The following is a 19,650-nucleotide window of genomic DNA, read 5'->3' on the forward strand; positions in this document are numbered from 1 at the left end:
TCTCATTTGATTTGAGCTTTACTGCAAAGTAGCTCTAAATGATGACAACTGTAATCTTCAGCTGTCAGTCTTTGAGTTTGTGTATATTGCAAAGTCTTTTAAGAGTAATTAAGGCTTTTGAAAGGCTACAAATATATTTCTGGCTTAATAAACGAAGTCTAATTTTGGCCTCTAACCTAAGGTCAAACTTAAAAGTAGTCCCCTGAACAAAACAAGTGAGGAGTGACCGCAGTGTCCTTGCTCCAAATGTCTAAAATTCAAACTGGTTCCCACAAGCAAGCTGATACAAAGTCTCTCTCTCACACACTCACACACACACACACACACACACACACACACACACACACACACACAAACCACCAAAAATAAGAAATACCCCCTCCGTCCTTTAATCCACAGCTCTCACTTTTAGCCAATCAGAGAGCAACTGTGACTGCGGGAGCTCGGTCGACCCGAAAGCAGAAGCAGAGAAGATTAGGACCCCATTCCCTCCTTCTCTATGTGTCAATTTCTCTGTCCATCCCTTCATCTTTGCCTCACTCCATACCTCCCTCTGTCCATGCATCCTTCTTCTCTCTGCCCTCTGACCACAGGAAACCTGCAAACTCAACTCACTACTCTTTTTACCCAAGACTTTCTCATTTATTTCTCACTATGTGGTTGAGTTGGTTCCTTCACATAGTCTTTCTGTCTTCCTGTCTCTTTCTTCTTGCCTTGTTGGTCTTTCTCTCTTTCTGTCTCAGGATATGACCCTAGTTGTTTGGACACATTAGCATAATCCTCCTCTCTTTCTCCAACCCCACTGCCACCACCAATGGTCGCTCTGTTCTCTCCTCAGCCTCCTTCCTAAATATTTACTCCCTGCTTAGTAAATGAGGCAAGCACACTTGTTCACACAGAAGAAGACATGATTAGAGGCTGATTGAGGGCAGAGAAACAGACAGAAATAAGAAGAGAGACAAGGAGCTTGTTGGTCTGGGGCCTGGCTTGAGTGGGTTTTCAAATGCATTCTGTGTTCAAATCAGGCGCAACAGAGGTGATGGATCAAGATTTTAAAGTGCTATGTGGATTGTTTTTTTAAACTTTATTATTATTATTATGTATTGAATATATTTCATAATTATTGTCAAATGAATTCTTTTGACACTTTATGGACTCAACAGATTTATCTATTGTTACCTCCGCCAAGAAGGTTATGTTTTTTCCTATGTCCAGTGTTGGTTGGTTGGTTTGTCACAGGATTACACAAAAAAAACTACTGAACTGATTTCCACAAAACTAAACTTGAGGATGGGTCTCAGCCCAGAATAGACCACATTCATTTGTGATGCTGATCCAGATAAAGGGATGGATCCTGCAATTTCTCACTTGTATTAAAATTGTGAAATAAGGCTTTTTTCCTGACATTCTCATATATTTCTCATGGAATAATACAATGGATCAATGAATCTTGATGTAAAAATCTGTCAGATTTAGGTGGCGGTATCTGTGAGTGAGTACAATTTGATGCGGTTCCAAAAAAAAAATCAAGATCTAGAGGATTTAAATATGTTTTATTTGATATAGGCTTGATTGAAGTACAGTACATGTGACTGTTGAGCCATGGCAGAGTATTCTAGTTGAAATAACTGATAGTGTTATCCCAAAACCAAGGTAGAAAAGATTGGTTGGTGTGCTACGGTTCATGTTAGAGGTGTAATCTTTTTTATTTCCCACTCCATCATCGTCCTTCTACCAGTTTTCACTCCTATCGTCATCTGCCGTCGGCTTAAACTTGAACGAAATAGGTCATGGAGACACTGTACAGCAGTTAATGCTTCTTTTTAGTAGGACTTTGCAGACTTTATTAAGGTAGCAGTCATTTGGTTCTCTGTTTTGACAGTTGCAAGGTAGAATTTGCAGGCAAAACAGTGTATTGCTAAAACGACAACCCTGTGTCGTTTCTGGAGACTCAGCATTTTGACCCCCATTGCACCTACGCAGTGGTGTCATTTGTTTTTGTGAATGCAACTTAAACCGTCTATTTTACGCCCAAATCTGACCCACTGGCGAGTTCCAGTTGTTCTCACCAATGGTTTCAGTTGCACATGGTCGACATATCTGTATCTCAGAATCGATGTTGGTCTGATTTAGTGTATAAGGAAGTTTATCATTGAACAGGAATGAGGTCAAGCAGCATATGTGAATAGGGGACGTAAAAAAAATTGCAAAATACTGCTGCTGCATTTTGGCTGCATTTTGGGTTTGCGCCAAACACACTAAGGGAGACGAAGAAGAAACTGGATAAAACTGTGATTTAGGTGAAGAACGTGGCAGCAAGAGCTGATTCTTAGAATCAATCACTTGCTAACTGCTTAGGGGATGAGTGTGTCAGGCACTTTTGCTTTACTTTCCTCCATTTCTTCATCGCTGTGATTTATAGTCATTTATCTACTGTCACTATTTCAGATGTTTTGACAGCCAGACAAAATAAACAATCTGCAGACATCGCTTAAGGCTTTGAGAACTTGTGGTTTTCACTTGTCATTGCATATGATATTTTGAAGGCTAAATAATTAATGAACTAATTGAAAATAATGATTGATAGATTGGTTTGTTGCAGCTCTAGACATGACGGCACTTTTTTATTTTTTAGAAACAACTCTTGCCAGGTGGTGCCATTGTTGAAATAACAGATTAAATTGGCATGGTAACAAGGCCTGGGGTTGATTTTCTGTTTGCAATTCAGTCAGCCTGCTTGCTCGGTGCTGACACAGTTTATCTGCTTTCTCAGCCTGATATTAAATGAATTAACTTCTAGGACGTTTGGTGGCTTGTTGATCATATCACTCACAATTGCAGAATGCAGGTTAAATGTTGACATTGTTGAAGTCGAAGAATGCATTCATCTCATAGTCACATAACCAGACAGACAACTGCAGCTGTGTTTGCTTTGGTTGAATTAGTTTTGTGTGCCAGATTGCACCTGTGTGTGTGCATGTTTTTAACCTGCCTGAACTCCTCTCACACTGTCCTATTATCTGAAATCAAAGCAACACTGACACACAGAGTCAATGTTTTTGTCCAGCTGGTGGATCAAGGATGGTTGCTTTGATCCAGTGCGAGACAGATTATTGAATAATTTGGGCTAAATGTGTTGAATCTGATCTTTAATCTAGCACCCCAATCAGGTCACAGCCTCCACAGGTTCACAAAATATATAGAAATCTTAAGGATATGCAAACATGGAATTTACTGAGCACCTTGATGATCCAAAAGCGATTCTGATTTTGATAACCCTTTCCAGTGGTGCCACCATGGGAACAAACCTTTTATTGATAGCCTCTCTTATTGGAAGGACATCGCAGCCAAGAGTAGATGCTAAGTTGACTTTAAATGTCTACTATTGTCTGTAAAAAGAACATAAATTAGTATTAATGTGGGATTTATGACTTCATTGTGGTTTCAAGAGTTTTCTTACAGGATATGTGTTTTCTTCAGTCTTTTTCAAATTCTGACTCACGACTGTCTCTTAACCTCTTATGAAACATCTGACATTTGTTGTTGGTTTTTTGTAAACCCGCATTGTGGAACTTTTGTTCTCCCCCTAATGCCAGTCAGCGTAATACGACTACACTGTCGGATGTGTTTATGATGCCAATGGTTGCGCCATACTCCTAGTTGCTGTAGCCGACTCCATCTCTGCTGTTGCTTCCCCCTCCAGCTGTGGCAAACCAACCGTTGCTCAAGTATCACTACGATGCTACAGATACCGGATATAAAAACTCTGGTATACTACAAAACACAGAGAGATTTACCTGGCCATGATTAGAGGTGTGGAAATTTCTCAATTATAAGATGCATCGCGGTGTGGACATGGAAGATTCTTCATCAATTCAGAGACGGAGCATAATCAAGAGTCTGTCGCTTATGTTGATTGTTGACTGTCCGGCCTCAGCTGGACAATAAAGTTACATTGCGACGTTGCTCCCATGCTTTGAAATGTGGGCGGACATTAAGCTAACATTACTTATGTTGGAGGCATGTCTGAGGGAGGCAGAGATCATCTGCGAGGGATTTTAAAAAAACAAAAAAAAGAAAATTGGATGTAATTAAGCAGACATCTCGAGGCACATGTCGGATTTTATGAACTTGCTGGGAACCACTAACTGGACGAGACCCATGCTGAGCGTGACTTCTGCCTCACAACAATTACTAAGTGAAAATAATATCATTGTAGTACAAACATGAAAGGCACTGCAGATGGATGGATGTTTTGTTTTTGTAATGTACTGTATATGTACTGAAAAGATGCAGCTTTTATTTTCTGGATAAAAGGGGAATTTAAATGATGAAAAAGTAGCCATGTGCAGTAATACAGATCATTGAGGATTCCATACACTGAGATGCATTGCGATGCATCCAGAATTGTTTTGCGTTTGAATCATTGACAGCTGAATCGTAATCGCATCGCGAGGCCCGTTAAAATAAATGGACAGTCATTTGTTTGTAAAAGTCCTGCACTTGAGTCTTTAAGCTCTCTTGTTGACTACTATGCTCTTATCCTGTTTTGTCCCTGCAAAACTAATTATCCTTGTCCAGTAAACTGTCAAGTAGCTCAAGTGTAATCTATCTAAAGAGATGAATTACCTGCTTCGGGTGGGTGTCCAAAGAACAGGCACGATAAAATTAGAGAAATTATTACTTCATTCAGCCAGTGACAGATTATCATAATAGTCTTATAATGTCATCATTGGACCGCATTAAAGTATTTCCTGTCATTCAGCCTCTTAAGAAGAAAATATGTGGGTTGTCTGAATGACAGCACTCGAGTGTTTCTCACTGGTGTCGAGGACTCAGCAGAGATTTGTCATAGCAACAAGCAAATGTTTCTACATTAATCTGCCTTGATGGATAATAAAATATCATGTGATGACGGGGTCATGGCAAACCTTACACACTGATGCATGACTGCACTTCAGTCAGTACAAGTACACGTTTTTTATTTTTATATTTTATTTTTGGGGGGCTAGAGAAAATAGAGAAATATCATGCTTTTTTACTATACTACATTTATTTGACAGCTATAGTAGGAAGATTTTACTCACAAATCAGATGATTAGATAATAAAAGTCATAATAACTTGTCATTATAGATAAAACTATCCACAGTAAGGCGGATCAGATTGGTACCCTGAATAGACCCGATCAGCATAAGGGGTACTTTTGGTTTTGATCCTTATGTTCATTTTGCTGCCAAATGTTTGAGTGCAGGACGTAATGGAATATTTTTACATGCTGGCGAAGTTATTGTGCTAAAATTTAGGATTCAAATACTTTGTCCATCACTGTAGTTGATAATTTTTCAATCTTTGTGCTCTTTGGTTTCTACAAAACAGACAGTGCTAAATAAGTCAATATAAAGCTGGATAAACTATTAAAACACTTTATAATGAGGTGACAGAGATTAGTGTCAGCCTCAGCCAGCTAGTTAACATAACTCTGCAGAGAGTTTTTTGACACGTCTGTGAATGCAGAATGGCGTTGCAGCTGAGACGAGGCAGGAGGTCTGTTTACTGAAGAGGTAGAGGAGGACGCAGAGAGCCCATCATACAGGCCGCTGCCGGACACATTGCCAAGAAAAACTCTGCTGGCAGCGCCACTCCGCTCTGACGGACTGAAATATGCGCTGGCTACCGACCAGAGCTGCCTAGAATCAGATAAGCCGCCTGTGTCGGGACCGGCTAAGAGAGGAAAATAAAGAGGAGAGGCTGACACGGATGAGAGGGACAGAGAGGATTAATTTGAGTTGGATACCTCCACATTCTGAAAAAATAATACATTATCTAATACCATACAGACCATTTTAGAGTCATTTTTCCATGTAAGGATGCGGAGCTAGTAATACGCATTGCTTGTTTTCCAAAACCGAATTGGATTTCATGGCCCCTAACGGTTAATCGTCCACTCTGATGTTACCCATTTTATCAAGATCTTCTACCAGAAATGTGTTGTTTTTTCCTCCTGCTTACTACAAGAAGACAGATGTGTGTTAGAAGGTGACACATGTTCACTTATGTTCACTGCAATCATTTAGATGTGATGCCCTCACCATCCTCTCACGTCGTGCATGTGCACCATGAGTCGTCAAACACCGGTCAGGTGGCTTTATCAAGCCAGCCACCATAGCCGACAGGGTGAATAAAAAAGAATAATATAAGAAGACATAATGACTAACATTATTTTTAAAATAACAAAATTAGTGTTTATAATAAATTAACTGCATTTTTATACGTAAAACCTGACCTCATGATGCTTCTTTTGACCTTTTTCTCCTGTTCTGTTCCTGTCAAGTGATGAATAGTGAACTTGACTCCCATCTCATGGGAATCCCACAGGAATCCCGTGACCCACAGTTTTCTCGAAAAAATATTAGCCTCCAGTGTGTTTTTGTCTGTGTATAATAGGTACTCACTGTCAAACATCGAGTCAAATATAATAAAACTAGACACAGATCTCCCCCTGCGAATAAATGTTTCCAGCGGAGACGACAGTAATCTGGAGGTGAACCGACCTGTTTTGGACTGAAAGAGAAAACCCTTATTAAAGCTCCTCGGATGAAATATTCTCGTTAGACTTGCAGACTCCTCCATCGCTCTCTGGAGTCCACATCTGTTTTTCACTCAGGGTGTCCTCTCTCTTTCCTTCATTCTCATTCTCTTTCTCTTTGGTCTGTCCATCCTCCCATCTGTTGAGCCAGTGTGATGAGCGCTGTTTAGGCAGATATATTGGTCCCATTAGAGCCACTTGATTCAGCTGCTCTATAGTAAAGGGGAGGCCATTAACTCTGCTGCTCAAGGCCACTTAAAGACGCACACATACATCTTCCTAAAGACTTGAAACACACACACCAGCAAATACAAGCCAGGTACGCACACATTGTTACTTTCAAATACAGGCAGTAAGCATACAAAATTGATGGCGGTCATTATTTTCAGCTGTTGAATGAAAAAAGAATTCAAGATTGATGGGAATCTCATAAACAGCTCATTTTGGTTTCTTTTCTTGATGCATGAAGATCTTACTGCGGACTATATTGATCTGCAGCTTGTTGCAGCAGAAAACATCATCAACTTCTGAGTCAGTGGGGATAAATATACCTGTGTGAGAATCCTTTTACAGCACTGCTGAATGTTTTCCAATAAAACCAAATATGATGAGCCTTTAAAGGCCTTGATCACTCACATAGCAAAATACATATTTTCCCACTTATGTCTAGAGCTATTAACAGCACTACAACATATCTTTCTGGAAGCAACTCCAGACTCACTACAGATTATACATCAAACTGTTATATTGGGCTCGAGGCAGAAATCGCACAGCAGGACAGAGGAGTCTGTACGTCTAACGAATATTTCACTCACAGGGCTTTTGTAAAGGTTTTCTCTTTCAGTCCAAAACCGGTCTGTTCACCTTCAGATTACCTTCATCTCTAATGAAAACATTTGTGTGTCCGTTTTTCAGCCTTGGCTCCGTGTTTGATATTCGGAGATGGCTCTTAAAGCAACTTACACAAACTATCTAAAGGCTATATAACACTCAGGGTAACATGCAGTAACAGAATAAAAGTAGGTAAAAGAAATCGGCGTCATGTTTAATACACACAGGGCTTCAACAAACTGATTTGAGTGGGTTAAAGGGGGTAGACTTTAACTTCTACTGTGTGTGTGTGTGTGTGTGTGTGTGTGAGTGGCCTGTGGAATGCAAGTGGGAATTTTGTAGCTCAGATGAGAAAAGCTCATCGGTGAAGGTCAGTGTGTGTGTCTGTGTGTGAGTTATCCACCTGGATGGATCATTCTGGGCTGTGAATGAACAAGTCGTCTGTGTTGTTACACTTCGGCATGTTTTAAACTCTTTCTAAAAAGTTTTGAAAATGAGTTGCACGTGTATCAACCGCAACTGTTATGTGAATATGCTCAGGAGGATGTGAGAACATTGCATAGTTAATGAAGCATCACAAGAGTAGTAAGTAGAGTGAATGTCGTGTGTTGTGCATCTGTTGTCAGTAGCTTGTGAGATACAACGACACCTTTGATGTGGTTTTACTTTGGCATAATCCTGTCAGCACTCTTACTTAAAATATCTACATCATCAATGTGTTGTCAACTTAAGCACACAGGCTCAGCCCTTTCCTTTTAAGGTGGAATGCAACAAACAGCACACGATGGACAAAGTTAAGGTTAGGAGGGCTGTTGAGTGTGTTAATTAATGTGTGTGTGTGCGCGTGTGTGTGTGTGCGTGCGTGTGTCAGCCTCAGAGGAATGCAGTGCTAGCGAGAAGAGCAGCGCTGAGCAGAATCTGTGTGATAAGAGAGATCAAAGGGCCTAGAGACCTCATCAACCTTCTCAGCATGCTCCTTGCTGATCCACCTGATACCAGTATACAGGACCCACCCACAGCATGTCGGTGTGTGTCTGTGTGTGAGTAAGAGAGAGAGAGTATTTATTTGCATACATTTGGCATCTCCCACTATTTGTGCACCCAAACTATTCTGCTCTGCGGACGAGCGTGTGTTTGTTTAGCCTGTGCAGCAACGACTAGATTGTGTGTGTGCATGCTCACATGTGTGTGTTAGCGCCACGCTCTCTTTCTCTTCAGATAAGCTGAATTATTTATTGAAATGTTGAAAAGCAGCATTTTTCTCCTCTCTGCAGTTGAGGCCATAAATCTGCTGACACCAAGACAGAGATGCATCCTAAAAGCAGCAAACTGCTTCACTTTGACAGAGAGAAGGTTCTGGATGGTGTGCAGGTGTCAGGACTCACAGGAGGTTTCACTAATGGATCTCTGTGACCCTAACTTCCTTTTCAGTTCAAGTTTCTGGCAAATATTGAACTCAGACCTTATTTTATTTTGGCTGCACTTTGTCTCTTGAAAGTTAATCTTGTCAGTTGATACACACCCTAGACTTTATGAGAATGGGTGAGAATCTTGACTGTGATAAGGAATGTATACTAAACTTTAGGACTGCAACTAAAAAAAATTCAGTCTGCGGATTATCATTATTTCTGATTTTTCTGTTGACCATTCACTCTTAGCTGATTTTGAATTCTAGATGTCCGTTACAACCTTTTTTTATTTCACCCTCTCAAACACTTTTCTCTGCTTTCTATGTCAGTGTTTTAGTCAGACGTTGACTTTGATGAAGAACAGCAAATCGATCAACATCAAGTTATTTTTCAGTGAAGAGATTCTCTTGTTTCTTTTAATCAATTTGCAAATATTGTTTCTTGTGTTAAAAAGCTGATTTTCTTCAGACGTTTGACTAACTTTGTGTTGGAGAATGTATCTCAAGCATCTTTCATGTCTCAATACGTTGTCACACCATTTTGAAATGAATTAAAGCCAGTGGCTGCCTGGAAGCAAATCAATTGAGAAAGTGAAGTTATTAATCAGTTGTTTGCAGAGATGCATTGTATTAAACTTGAGCCAAACCCCCAGTATGATCGTGTCATTTAGGCAGAGTTCATCAGAAGGTGAAGAGAATGAGGGATTGAAGAGGAGAGCGACTGGGCAAGTGACAGAGTTATGTTTGCTCATGTCTCTGCCTCTCTTTCTTTGTGTTGCTCTCTGAATAATGTAATATCATGCAGGGGTATGTGGGTCAGTGGGGCTTTACTTCCCCTGGAGACCAGAGCCACACCCAGACACACGCACACACACTCACATGCACTTACTTAATTCACTCACTGATCCCCGTCTCGTCCGCCTGTCTGCCTCGCTGGTTAACTCACGGCGTGACGTCATACATTTTTCATAAAGTCTGTGTTGGTCCGTCAATACTTCATATCTGGTATTGACAGACGAGTGAGAGTCCACTGTAAGGAGTTGCTGCTCCCTCTCCTCCTCTCCCCTCCCCCCTTCCCTCCATCCCTCTCTGGCCTGTAATTAAATTAGCTCTGTCTGCAGATGACAAAGGGCCAGTCATTCGGGCTCTGCTTAGATAGCAAGTAGCTGCACTTAGAGCGGATATGAAGTTAAGGAGGAATGCGCTGAGCTGAGCTCAGTGCTGGTCTCAGGGTACGAAGGTGGCAGAGAGGAGGACTCTGGATGACCAGGGAACAGACAGAGGTTATAAAACTGTCTGTCAAAATGTGACCTTTCCTGCAGCCAGCAGCCATTCAGCTTTATCTCTGCATTGGATTGACATCACATTTGAATGCGTTTACTTTCTTTAGTACACGTTGATTCAGGGCTTGCTGATTATTTTTTCTATAAATCAATTTGTGGTGAATGTTTGTAAGTAGTGAAAAATGTCAATCACAACTTCCCAGAGTCCAAGTTGTCAAGTTTAAATAGCTTGTTTTATCCATACTAAGTCCAAAAAAGATGCTTAGAGTAATATCACAGATGGTGATGAAATATTCACATTTCAGAATTTTTATGATTATGTATCAGAGCCTCATGTTGAGCAGACACCAATAAAAATCCTGGATGGATGCAAAACATGTTCTTCTCACCCTATAAACTCTCTTATCTCATGCATCAATGAAGAATAACTACTATTGATCTGATGTACGGAGAGATTTAAACTTCTAAAACTGATAAAACCAGCCGTGTCTCAGGGAAAATGTTCTCTCACATCAACACTGCAATCAAGCATCACTCAGGCCTGCAATATGGTGTTAAACATTATAGGAACAATAATAAACAGGAATCCAGCAGAGAAATACAATTTAAGAGAATAAAGTAAAGAAAATTAATCTCCTCTCCTCTCCTCTCCTCTCCTCTCCTCTCCTCTCTCTCTGGCCTCGTTTGTTTACAGTGCTTCCCACCTGCTCGCCGCTGGACTTCCACTGTGACAACGGCAAATGTATCCGTCGCTCCTGGGTGTGTGATGGTGACAACGACTGCGAGGACGACTCAGACGAGCAGGACTGTCGTAAGTGCACTTGAATCTCTCTTGCAGGCACAAACAAACAAACGGTGGCGGTCAAGTTGATATGCACCGTCACACAAACACACTCCTGACCCGCTATGTAAGGCTCAGGGGGGACAAGTTATTAAAGCTGACAGATGTTTGAGGCAGCCATGTGCAATGAGATGTTTGTTTTGAGTCTGAAGGAGTTGCTTGGCGGTTGCACTCACACACAAACACACACACTGTGGAGAGGTCAGCACTCCCACGGTCAACACTCTCTGCCCTTTGCCCTTAGTTTATTCTGTTTCTTTCTTTGATTTGTGGACCTGTGTGTGTGTGTGTGTGTGTGTGTGTGTGTGTGTGTGTGTGTGTGTGTGTGTGTGTGTGTGTGTGTGTGTGTGTACCCAAAATACCCCACAGCTGCTTGCCAGGCAGAATGTGGCCTGCAGTGGGTGTAGTAAGTAGTGTCTATTTCAGCAGGCGTATTTATGTATCTATGCATTGCTGCCTTGTGGGTAGGTGGGTATATGTGTGCTGGTGTGTGCTCCTGTATTTCTATCTTTGTGAGGACCATTTTCAGTTTGTCAGTGAGGACTTTTCTGGAAAGGCAGAGCATTTTGAGTTAATGCTGCATTCACATGATGTTGGCAGAATGGTAAGCACAGGAAAACATCCTGATACGCTGACCTGGACGTGTTCGTGTAGTGTTCCCAAGATGGTTTGGCCGCTTTCAGATGGACATGAACCCTGCAAGAAAAAACACAGCCCTCTCATTCATTTGAATGTAGCTTGTGCAAGCTGAACCTGGCTTATTTTATTTCTGCAATGCATTGACCAGCTTTCTGTTAGATCTACCATGTCATTTGAAAGGTGTATTTCTATAGTTTACATTGCCATTGTTGTGACGAAAGATATGATTATTTTCAGTTATAAAAAAAAACATTTGGAGTGTTTTGGTGTCTGATAAGCATTTAAAAGCATTACTGTTTTGAACTTCCCAGCTTATACTTAAACAACAAACTAAATGAGCTACTTTTGCACATTGTTACACATGTTGAGAAAGGTTTGTTATAGTTAAAGCCAATCCAAAAAATTGATGACCTATGCAAACTGCTGTTGAGTTTAAAAAACTTGGGCTTTTTCCAGACAGAAAGGGTCTCAAGAAAACATGCTGATGCATTCTAGGAAATGTAGGATCAGCTGAGTATCAAAACTGATTAGCACTGAAAGTTGGCATCTAATGTGTGGTCAGATTTGTATTCATGTTTACTTACTTAGTCCCCTAACTTAATAGCACTGCAACACTGTGTGTGTGTGTGTGTGTGTGTGTGTGTGTGTGTGTTGTTCCATTAGTCAGGGTGGAGTTAGTGTTGATATTCTCTGAAAGTCCACTTTTAGTCTCTATGTTTACCCATAATGACTCAGAAGGCTCCGCATGCGCAGACTGATCTGTGTTGAATATATGCTGCATGCCAGTCGTTCCATCACACTGTCGGTGTCAGTTTGATGATTCAGTTTAATCAAACTTAACACTGTGCCGGGACAGGAATAGTTACAGGGAGTGACGTGTTCCTGATGGAGACAACACATGGCAGAAAGAGTCAGGCAGTGTCGTTTTAGTGACTTACTTTCATCTAAAGATCAAAACAGGGTCTTTCTTTTTCCGTCAGCGCTATAATTGTCTGTTTTGTTGTTTGGGATTGTTGATGTGATAACAGTTTGCCCTTTATCTAGCTCATGGAAGCTTGGATCATCTGTTTAAAGTTATTTCTGAGCTAGAGCTTTGATAGGCCTCCTCACAAGTGCAGAAGAGAAAGTTAGTGCAGGCAGCTGAACAATACAGCAAATTTTGGTCATACACAGTGAAATAGTTTGGCTATTTGCGAAATTTGCTTCTTTGCTTCTTTGACTTTGTATGCAACTCCCATTTGTTTATCCCTTGCATATTGTCTTAACACTTGATGTGTAGTGCATCAAGCAATTAGCATTCTGAGAGGAGATTGGCCATTCATTTTGCTAGTCATGAGCTTATGCATCGGAAAAGTGAGCATTTTGACTTGCTGGAGATTCAAGGGGATTGTTCCAATTAATCCTGTGGTGCCCTTGAATATCTGTGCCAAACTCCACTGCGATAAATTGAGTATTTGTTGAGATATTTCACTCTGGAGCAAAGTGTTGTTCTGACGGACTGAATGATTTTTCCATCCATCAAGCCACAGTGCTGGTGGGCCTGACAATTAGAAGACGGCCTCTTAAAAAAATCTAATACTTCTATTTAAATAGTACAGCTGTATAAGAGGAGAGGAGGAAAATCTTGGTTTTGGATCAAATAAGTACATTAATTACATTTTGAAAGTTGAGTTTTGTCCGGAAGTATGTAAGTATCGGTAAGCAAAGAACAAAGGATGATGATGGGATGGATTAGGTGTGTGTATGTACAGCAGGTACAGGTTGGTTCTTTCTCCTCTGAGTGATTTTTCTTATCAGTCTGTCATCGAGTGATTTCTCCTCCTCATCTCTTGACCCACATACTGTATCAGCAGCCAGACATTGAATCACTTCCTGATGGGGGGTCTGTCTGCTGCGAGCCAGCTATGAATTTTTCATCTCCATGCCCAGTAAATTTCCCTGCCTCCCCAAACTACTTATTATTTCATGCTTCTTTCTCTCTTTTCATTCTTTCACCCTGGTCTGTCTTACACCTCCCAATAAATTTTATTTCTCCCTGTGATGCACTGGTTTTATTTCATTATTTAGAGACGGGGAGACAATCCTCCACGCTTGGCTGGAACTGAAGTACTTCAGTACACTCAAGATTGCAGACAAACACACAGACTTAGGTGTGTCTCGGTGTGGATGTGTGTTTGAACATGACAAATTCTGAATTTCGAAGTTTAAAAGAAATTTCACCCCTCAAAAAAACATGACACTATTTCAACACACACACACACACACACACACACACACACACACACACACACACACACATACATACATACATATATATGCAGGGAGGCTGGTAATGACTCCCAGCACCCTTTGCCCTTTGACGTTTGGCTGCTGTGTGAATGATGAGCATCTTGAGGGCTTGTTGACCTCCGACCTCCCTCTGTTTACCTCACTGATGGGAGGGGAGGGGGAGCATGGGAGAGACCGAGAGAGGGAGACGATCAATAATTTTAGGTTGAATAATTGATTATTTGAGTGTATTTGTCAATAGTTAAATTAAATTTTCATTTGGATCTACTGTTGGGCTTGTGTGGTTTAAATTATTTTCCTCTTGGAGGGAGGGAAGGGCTTTCTGGCTTGTTGGAGATTGGTATGAATGATAAATTGGCTGGGCTGATGTTTTGGTATATATTGGCTTAACACAGACTTTTTATGGGAATAAACAATATGTTGACCAATTTCTCGTTAAAAATTGTAAGACAGAAATGCTGAAAATATGTTTGGGGTAGTTTATAAACAGTTATGCCAGCTGTCTTAACTCGAAGGGGCAATATGTAAGAATTTTAGTTGTAAACAAAAAATCAGAGTGTGACTTAATAACAGTTTTGACATGAAGATGTCTACGTAATGTGTTGCAGCTGTATACTGAAGTTGGCATGGTAACCAGATAGCCCTGCCCTGTACCTGCCCAAAGGTCTTGTGCTAGCAGTGTAAACACTAACACTTGCAAGCTCCTAGTCCGAACTGCTAGCTAAGTAGCTAAGGGCAGCTACAGGCTTTAGTTACTACTGTTTGTAAAGCAACCTTCATTTTTTTTTCTTAAATTAGGTCATTTAATCAGATGTAACGTAGCCAAACCATCTGAATCATTAATGCAAGTAAACAAGGTTTCTTCATGGGCATGTAGAAATATCCACTATCCACAGAGGTTTACAACACACACACACACACACACACACACACACACACACACACACACACACACACACACACACACATTCAAAGACTCTGGGGCCTCATGTCATCTCAGAAACAGAGTGTGTCTCCAGCAGCTTTGACTTGTGCTGTGATGCTGCTTCACACCTGAGAAAAGATGAAAAATCTCACTGAAATGAAGAAGAGCTTCATCTATGTCTTCGTCTGTCCCTCTCTTCTGTGGGCATCCTTCTGTTTCTGTCTCTCCTTATCTCTCTCTGTTTGTCTCAGCTGTCTAACACTTACACACAGCAGTGATAAATTATAGATTACCTCCTGCCAGGGGCCATCCATCATTGGTTCTCCTTGACGAACCTGTGTACTCGGGCCCCAGGCGAGCTTGCCTCGGCTCTGCCATCGATTGCGGTGGTAACAGTAGAAGGCAGTGTTTTGAAAATCCATTCAGTCTCCTATCAATGGAGGTGTGATTAAAGAGGCAAGGTGGAGGAGTTGTTTGGATAAATGAAAGGGTTTGTAAGTAAAACACTGTCAATGTCACAGTGCTGAAATTCACAGCAGGAGAGGGACTTCTGGCTAACTGCGTTGTCAGGGCTGTTGGGATGAATGACAAATGCTTCTTTTATCTCCAGACTCAAGGTTAACTGTCTAGTGAAACAACATGTCCTAATGTACAGCAGCCAGTATATTTAATTAAGACGTCACACAAGCTGCTGTCTTTAGTCAAACCCCTTGAATTAAAACTGGTTAAGAATTTAAAGAAGCTGCAGATTTGTTAAGAAATTTTTTCACTTTATGGATTCCTCAAAATGACATTTGAACAGCAAACTTTGGACCTACTCATCCACGAAAATGCACATTTACTGTATAGTGTTAAAAAATGGTGGACCAAGCAACGTAAAGAAAGGCGAAACACCTTTTGCATTTTTCATGCAGCAGGCTTTAAAGCAGACCTATAATGCTTTTTCAGTTATTTCGTTTCCTTTCCTTTAGTGTTTCATATATTATTTTGTGCCTGTAAAAGGTCTTTAAAGTTAAAAGGGTAAAGTCCACTCCAACAGAAGCTCCCGTCTCCCACAGAGAACACTGCTCCTGAAACTCCTCGTTAATAGTCTCACCTTTAATTCTGTGACTTTGTGACATCACACTACTTCACTGAGTCTTGCATTTGCATAATTTATGCCAGCTATATTCTATTATATTGTATATATATATATATATATAATAACTGTATATATATTATTATTATATATATATAAAGTATATATATATTACAACTGCTATTTTGGCAAATAAGAAATTGATTTAGCACAGTTTCTTTGTTCTTGTTGTTGGTGGTGCTGGGTCAGGCGTGTGTGAGCTGACCAATCAAAAGAGACTGGATATCGGAGAGGGGGGGCCTTAAAGAGACAGGAGCCAAAACAGAGCATTTCAGACAGAGAGTACTGATGTGTTTTATTGAGGATTAAAGCATGTAAACCTATTCTAGTAGTAACACAAAATAAGATTATGAACCTTAAAATTTGCATAATATGTCTCCTTTAATGTCCACAGTAACTGATGTAGTCATAATGCCTCCGAATCAGCGAATGGTTGCACATCCAGCTCATGTTAAACGGGCATTAAACTAGTGCATGGCAAGATACAGAATATTAACGTCTCCATTAAGTCTGAAATGGTCTCCACAGTCATATTGTTGACAAATTAAAACACTTACATTTCGATCCTCATCCACACTTATATTAAGCCTCCTGTTTCTGCATGAGTCAGGAGGACTGTCTGTCCTGAGTCTGGTATTTTTTGTAGCCCATTTAATCCTGGAGTTTGGGATCAATACCAGGGTTGACAATTGAAAGTAAACAAATCTTTTATGGATTATAGGCTAATAGTACACCAACACATGTAGATTTTTTTCAGTCAAGATCCCTCAAACATTTTTCTTAAGGACTTTTGATAGCTAACTGTACTGTTTTTTATGTTTTTAAGGTGCCACTATGCTAGAACTGAAGTAGTTTGTGCAAAGTGTCATCTGATCACATCTGAAGGCAATAGCACTCAAATGTGTTCCAAGTATTTAGACTCAAAGACAGGTTGTCCTGTTCTTTTCACACGAAAAGAGATGGAAGTAATTGTGTGAAAACTAAAGAGAAGCTCTAGAGATAAGTTTGTACCCTGACTAATGTCTCATTTCAACACACTCGACTAAGTGCATGAAGTGGGTGTGAATTTCTGGAAGTCACAGAAACTGTCATATGCAACTCCCTAAATTCCCATATCAAAAAGGTGTGGGTGGAGGGAGTTTCAGACGGTGTTTGACCATCTGACAAGCACTTTGGTTGAAGCCTCCTGACACCCTACAGTTGAACTATAAACTACTTCTGACCAATGAGAAACCAGCCTTCCTGTGAGGGTCGAGGATTGAAACGGACAAAGTGTATTCAGCCCTATTTTGGTGAAACTATGAGTTGAGGAATGTGCTTAAGTTGTAGTCTGAGATATTTCTATGGATGTTTTTCATAATCTTCCAACATGAAAGCTTGTCACTATTGGCATCAATTGTAACCCACATATATTCAAGCTGTACACCCCGAGGAGTGAATCACCAAGTTTTCATAGCCACCCGTTAAGGTGGTTTGGTTGCATATGTTTTTGTGAAGCATTTGTTACACGTCTTGGAAAAGTGCTGTGAAAATAAAGGTATAATTACAGCAAATGTTTTCCCTCTGATCAGTGACCTTGAAGGAAACCACACACACACTCAGCTTGACTTTATTCAGCCTTCCTCCTAACTGTGTTGCAGAAGCTGTCGATCAGACGTCTTTTGTGCTGAGATCGAACCACAGGATATTCAGTGTGTGAGTCTTTGAGCTCCAGACCTGCAGCCTCGGGAGAGTTCAGCTTGTTTACGGAGAGAAAAATCTGTGTTTGTTCTTCTCAGCTCTTTGCTCTGAGCCTGACATAAAAGGTCACGGTTTCCCTGGTGTCAGTGCAGCTGTTAATATGTCAGCAGAGCTCAGGGATGGCTGCTTCTTATCTAATTCTTGTACAGTAACTGCTCTTTGCTTTTGTTGTATGCTCATTATTTGTCCTCTGAAACCTATCTTCTTCTTCTTCTTCTCTCTGCAGCTCCCAGGGAGTGCGAGGAGGATGAGTTTCACTGCCAAAATGGCTACTGTATTCGCAGCCTCTGGCACTGTGATGGAGACAACGATTGCGGCGACAACAGTGATGAACAGTGTGGTGGGTACATACACATAATCACCAGAATGCAGACACATATACAATCACACTGTCATAATAATGACCTGTGAATTTGTTTTTTCCACATCAGACATGCGCAAATGTTCGGACAAGGAGTTCCGCTGCACTGATGGCAGTTGCATTGCTGAGCACTGGTACTGTGACGGAGACACGGACTGCAAGGACGGATCAGATGAGGAAAACTGTCGTAAGTTATTCTGAATGTGTGTGTTAAAAAAGACAATGAGAAACATGCTTCTCAATTTAAAGCAACCACACACATGGTAGTTTGTGTTGTGCATCGTTTTCCCTCTGTTTTGGGCCTTCCCCCGCATGGACCCAATATCATATAAAACATACAACATATTTTAAAATGCTTTTCTGAATGCATAGATATGAAAGCACCAGGAGGGTTTTATTTCTAGTCATAGTGAATTACCTCCTCCTAGCAGCGAGGTTCAGTTTCAGGCACCTCCAGCATGGCTGATGGTACAGTACAGGTGTTGTAGTCAATTTTATGAGGTCATAAGGCTGCATGAACCTAAAACAATGTTTTAATCAATGGGCCCAATGTTTCCCCACAAATTATTATTAACTAGTAATATTGACACAACACAATGAGACATCACCACACTTCCTTTTGGAAAGAAAGAAAAAGCACGTTTGGAAGGGTGTGTCTTTCTCTAGGGAGACGTTTTCAGCAGAGTGTCGACATAAAAATGTAATTTCATAATTGGGGTCAATTCAGATAATTTATTGGCTACAGCTAAAATAATTCCACCAAAAGCCATTGCTGATGAGAAGCCTCCCAGCTCATGAATCAGTGTGTTTAGATGCACTTTAATGGATATTGATGGCTAATAAGAGTTATGTAAATGAGAGACCCATCTTCCAATATAGGTAACATAAATAAATAACAGCAGACTTAAAAGATAAACAATGTCCAGTGCAACCAAATAAGATGAATAAAAAGCAAACTTCATGTTCGCTTGAACTTGCCTATTACTGTTGACTTTTTGAAGTGAACTGGGTAATGTGAAGCTGGCTTCTATGCTAATCAGCACCTGGTTATTTAAAGAAACAACTGATCAAGCAAAAAGCAAATCCGATGAAGCAACATGCAAAACACTTTGTTTGTTCCTTTCGTCTCTAATCTGAGTTGTTAATATATAGTATCAGTCTTATGCTGGTCTGCACTGGCCAACTCTGGTTTACCCTGCATCAGCTGGCACCCAGGGTAGTAGCACTGCTATGGGTATCATTAGTTTTCCGAAATAAATGTTGCATGATTCTAAATAAATGAGTTTCCACTTCTGAACAGTATGTTAGTATGAAAAATTCATTCACTTTCTGCTCCATCACCAAAGAGTCTCTTCTCTCAATGCGACATCAGTCCGATCAAAAAACTCTTCAGGCTGCAGCATCATGATTAAAACTATGGCCACAAGATCTCGTTTGCTAAGGTCTTACAATAACCAGGTTACTGTAGAGCATGGAAACACATTCACTGAGCTGAGCTTCATCTTCATTTCATGTATAGTTTCTGACAGACTCGACATAGAAGAGTCAAAACTTCAAAGAGCCTCAGACAGCTAACTGCTGCACCATTTTTTTTTTCAGCATCAGCAT

At 40.6% G+C, this 19,650-nt stretch overlaps 1 protein-coding gene across 4 annotated transcripts in view; it reads left to right on the plus strand.

Moving 5' to 3' along the window:
* Positions 1–19,650, plus strand: part of lrp4 (low density lipoprotein receptor-related protein 4) — a 118,585-nt gene that overhangs the window by 63,053 nt on the left and 35,882 nt on the right. For all 4 annotated transcript variants that reach the window (XM_084353127.1, XM_084353128.1, XM_084353129.1 and 1 more), the window contains exons 3-5: positions 10,804–10,920; positions 17,908–18,021; positions 18,113–18,229. In XM_084353127.1, coding sequence (XP_084209253.1) covers positions 10,804–10,920; positions 17,908–18,021; positions 18,113–18,229 — 348 coding nt within the window. The remainder of the gene's footprint in view (positions 1–10,803; positions 10,921–17,907; positions 18,022–18,112; positions 18,230–19,650) is intronic.

The sequence above is a fragment of the Pagrus pagrus genome, assembly GCF_965226575.1.
Source record: "Pagrus pagrus genome assembly, chromosome: 1".
NCBI lineage: Eukaryota > Metazoa > Chordata > Actinopteri > Spariformes > Sparidae > Pagrus > Pagrus pagrus.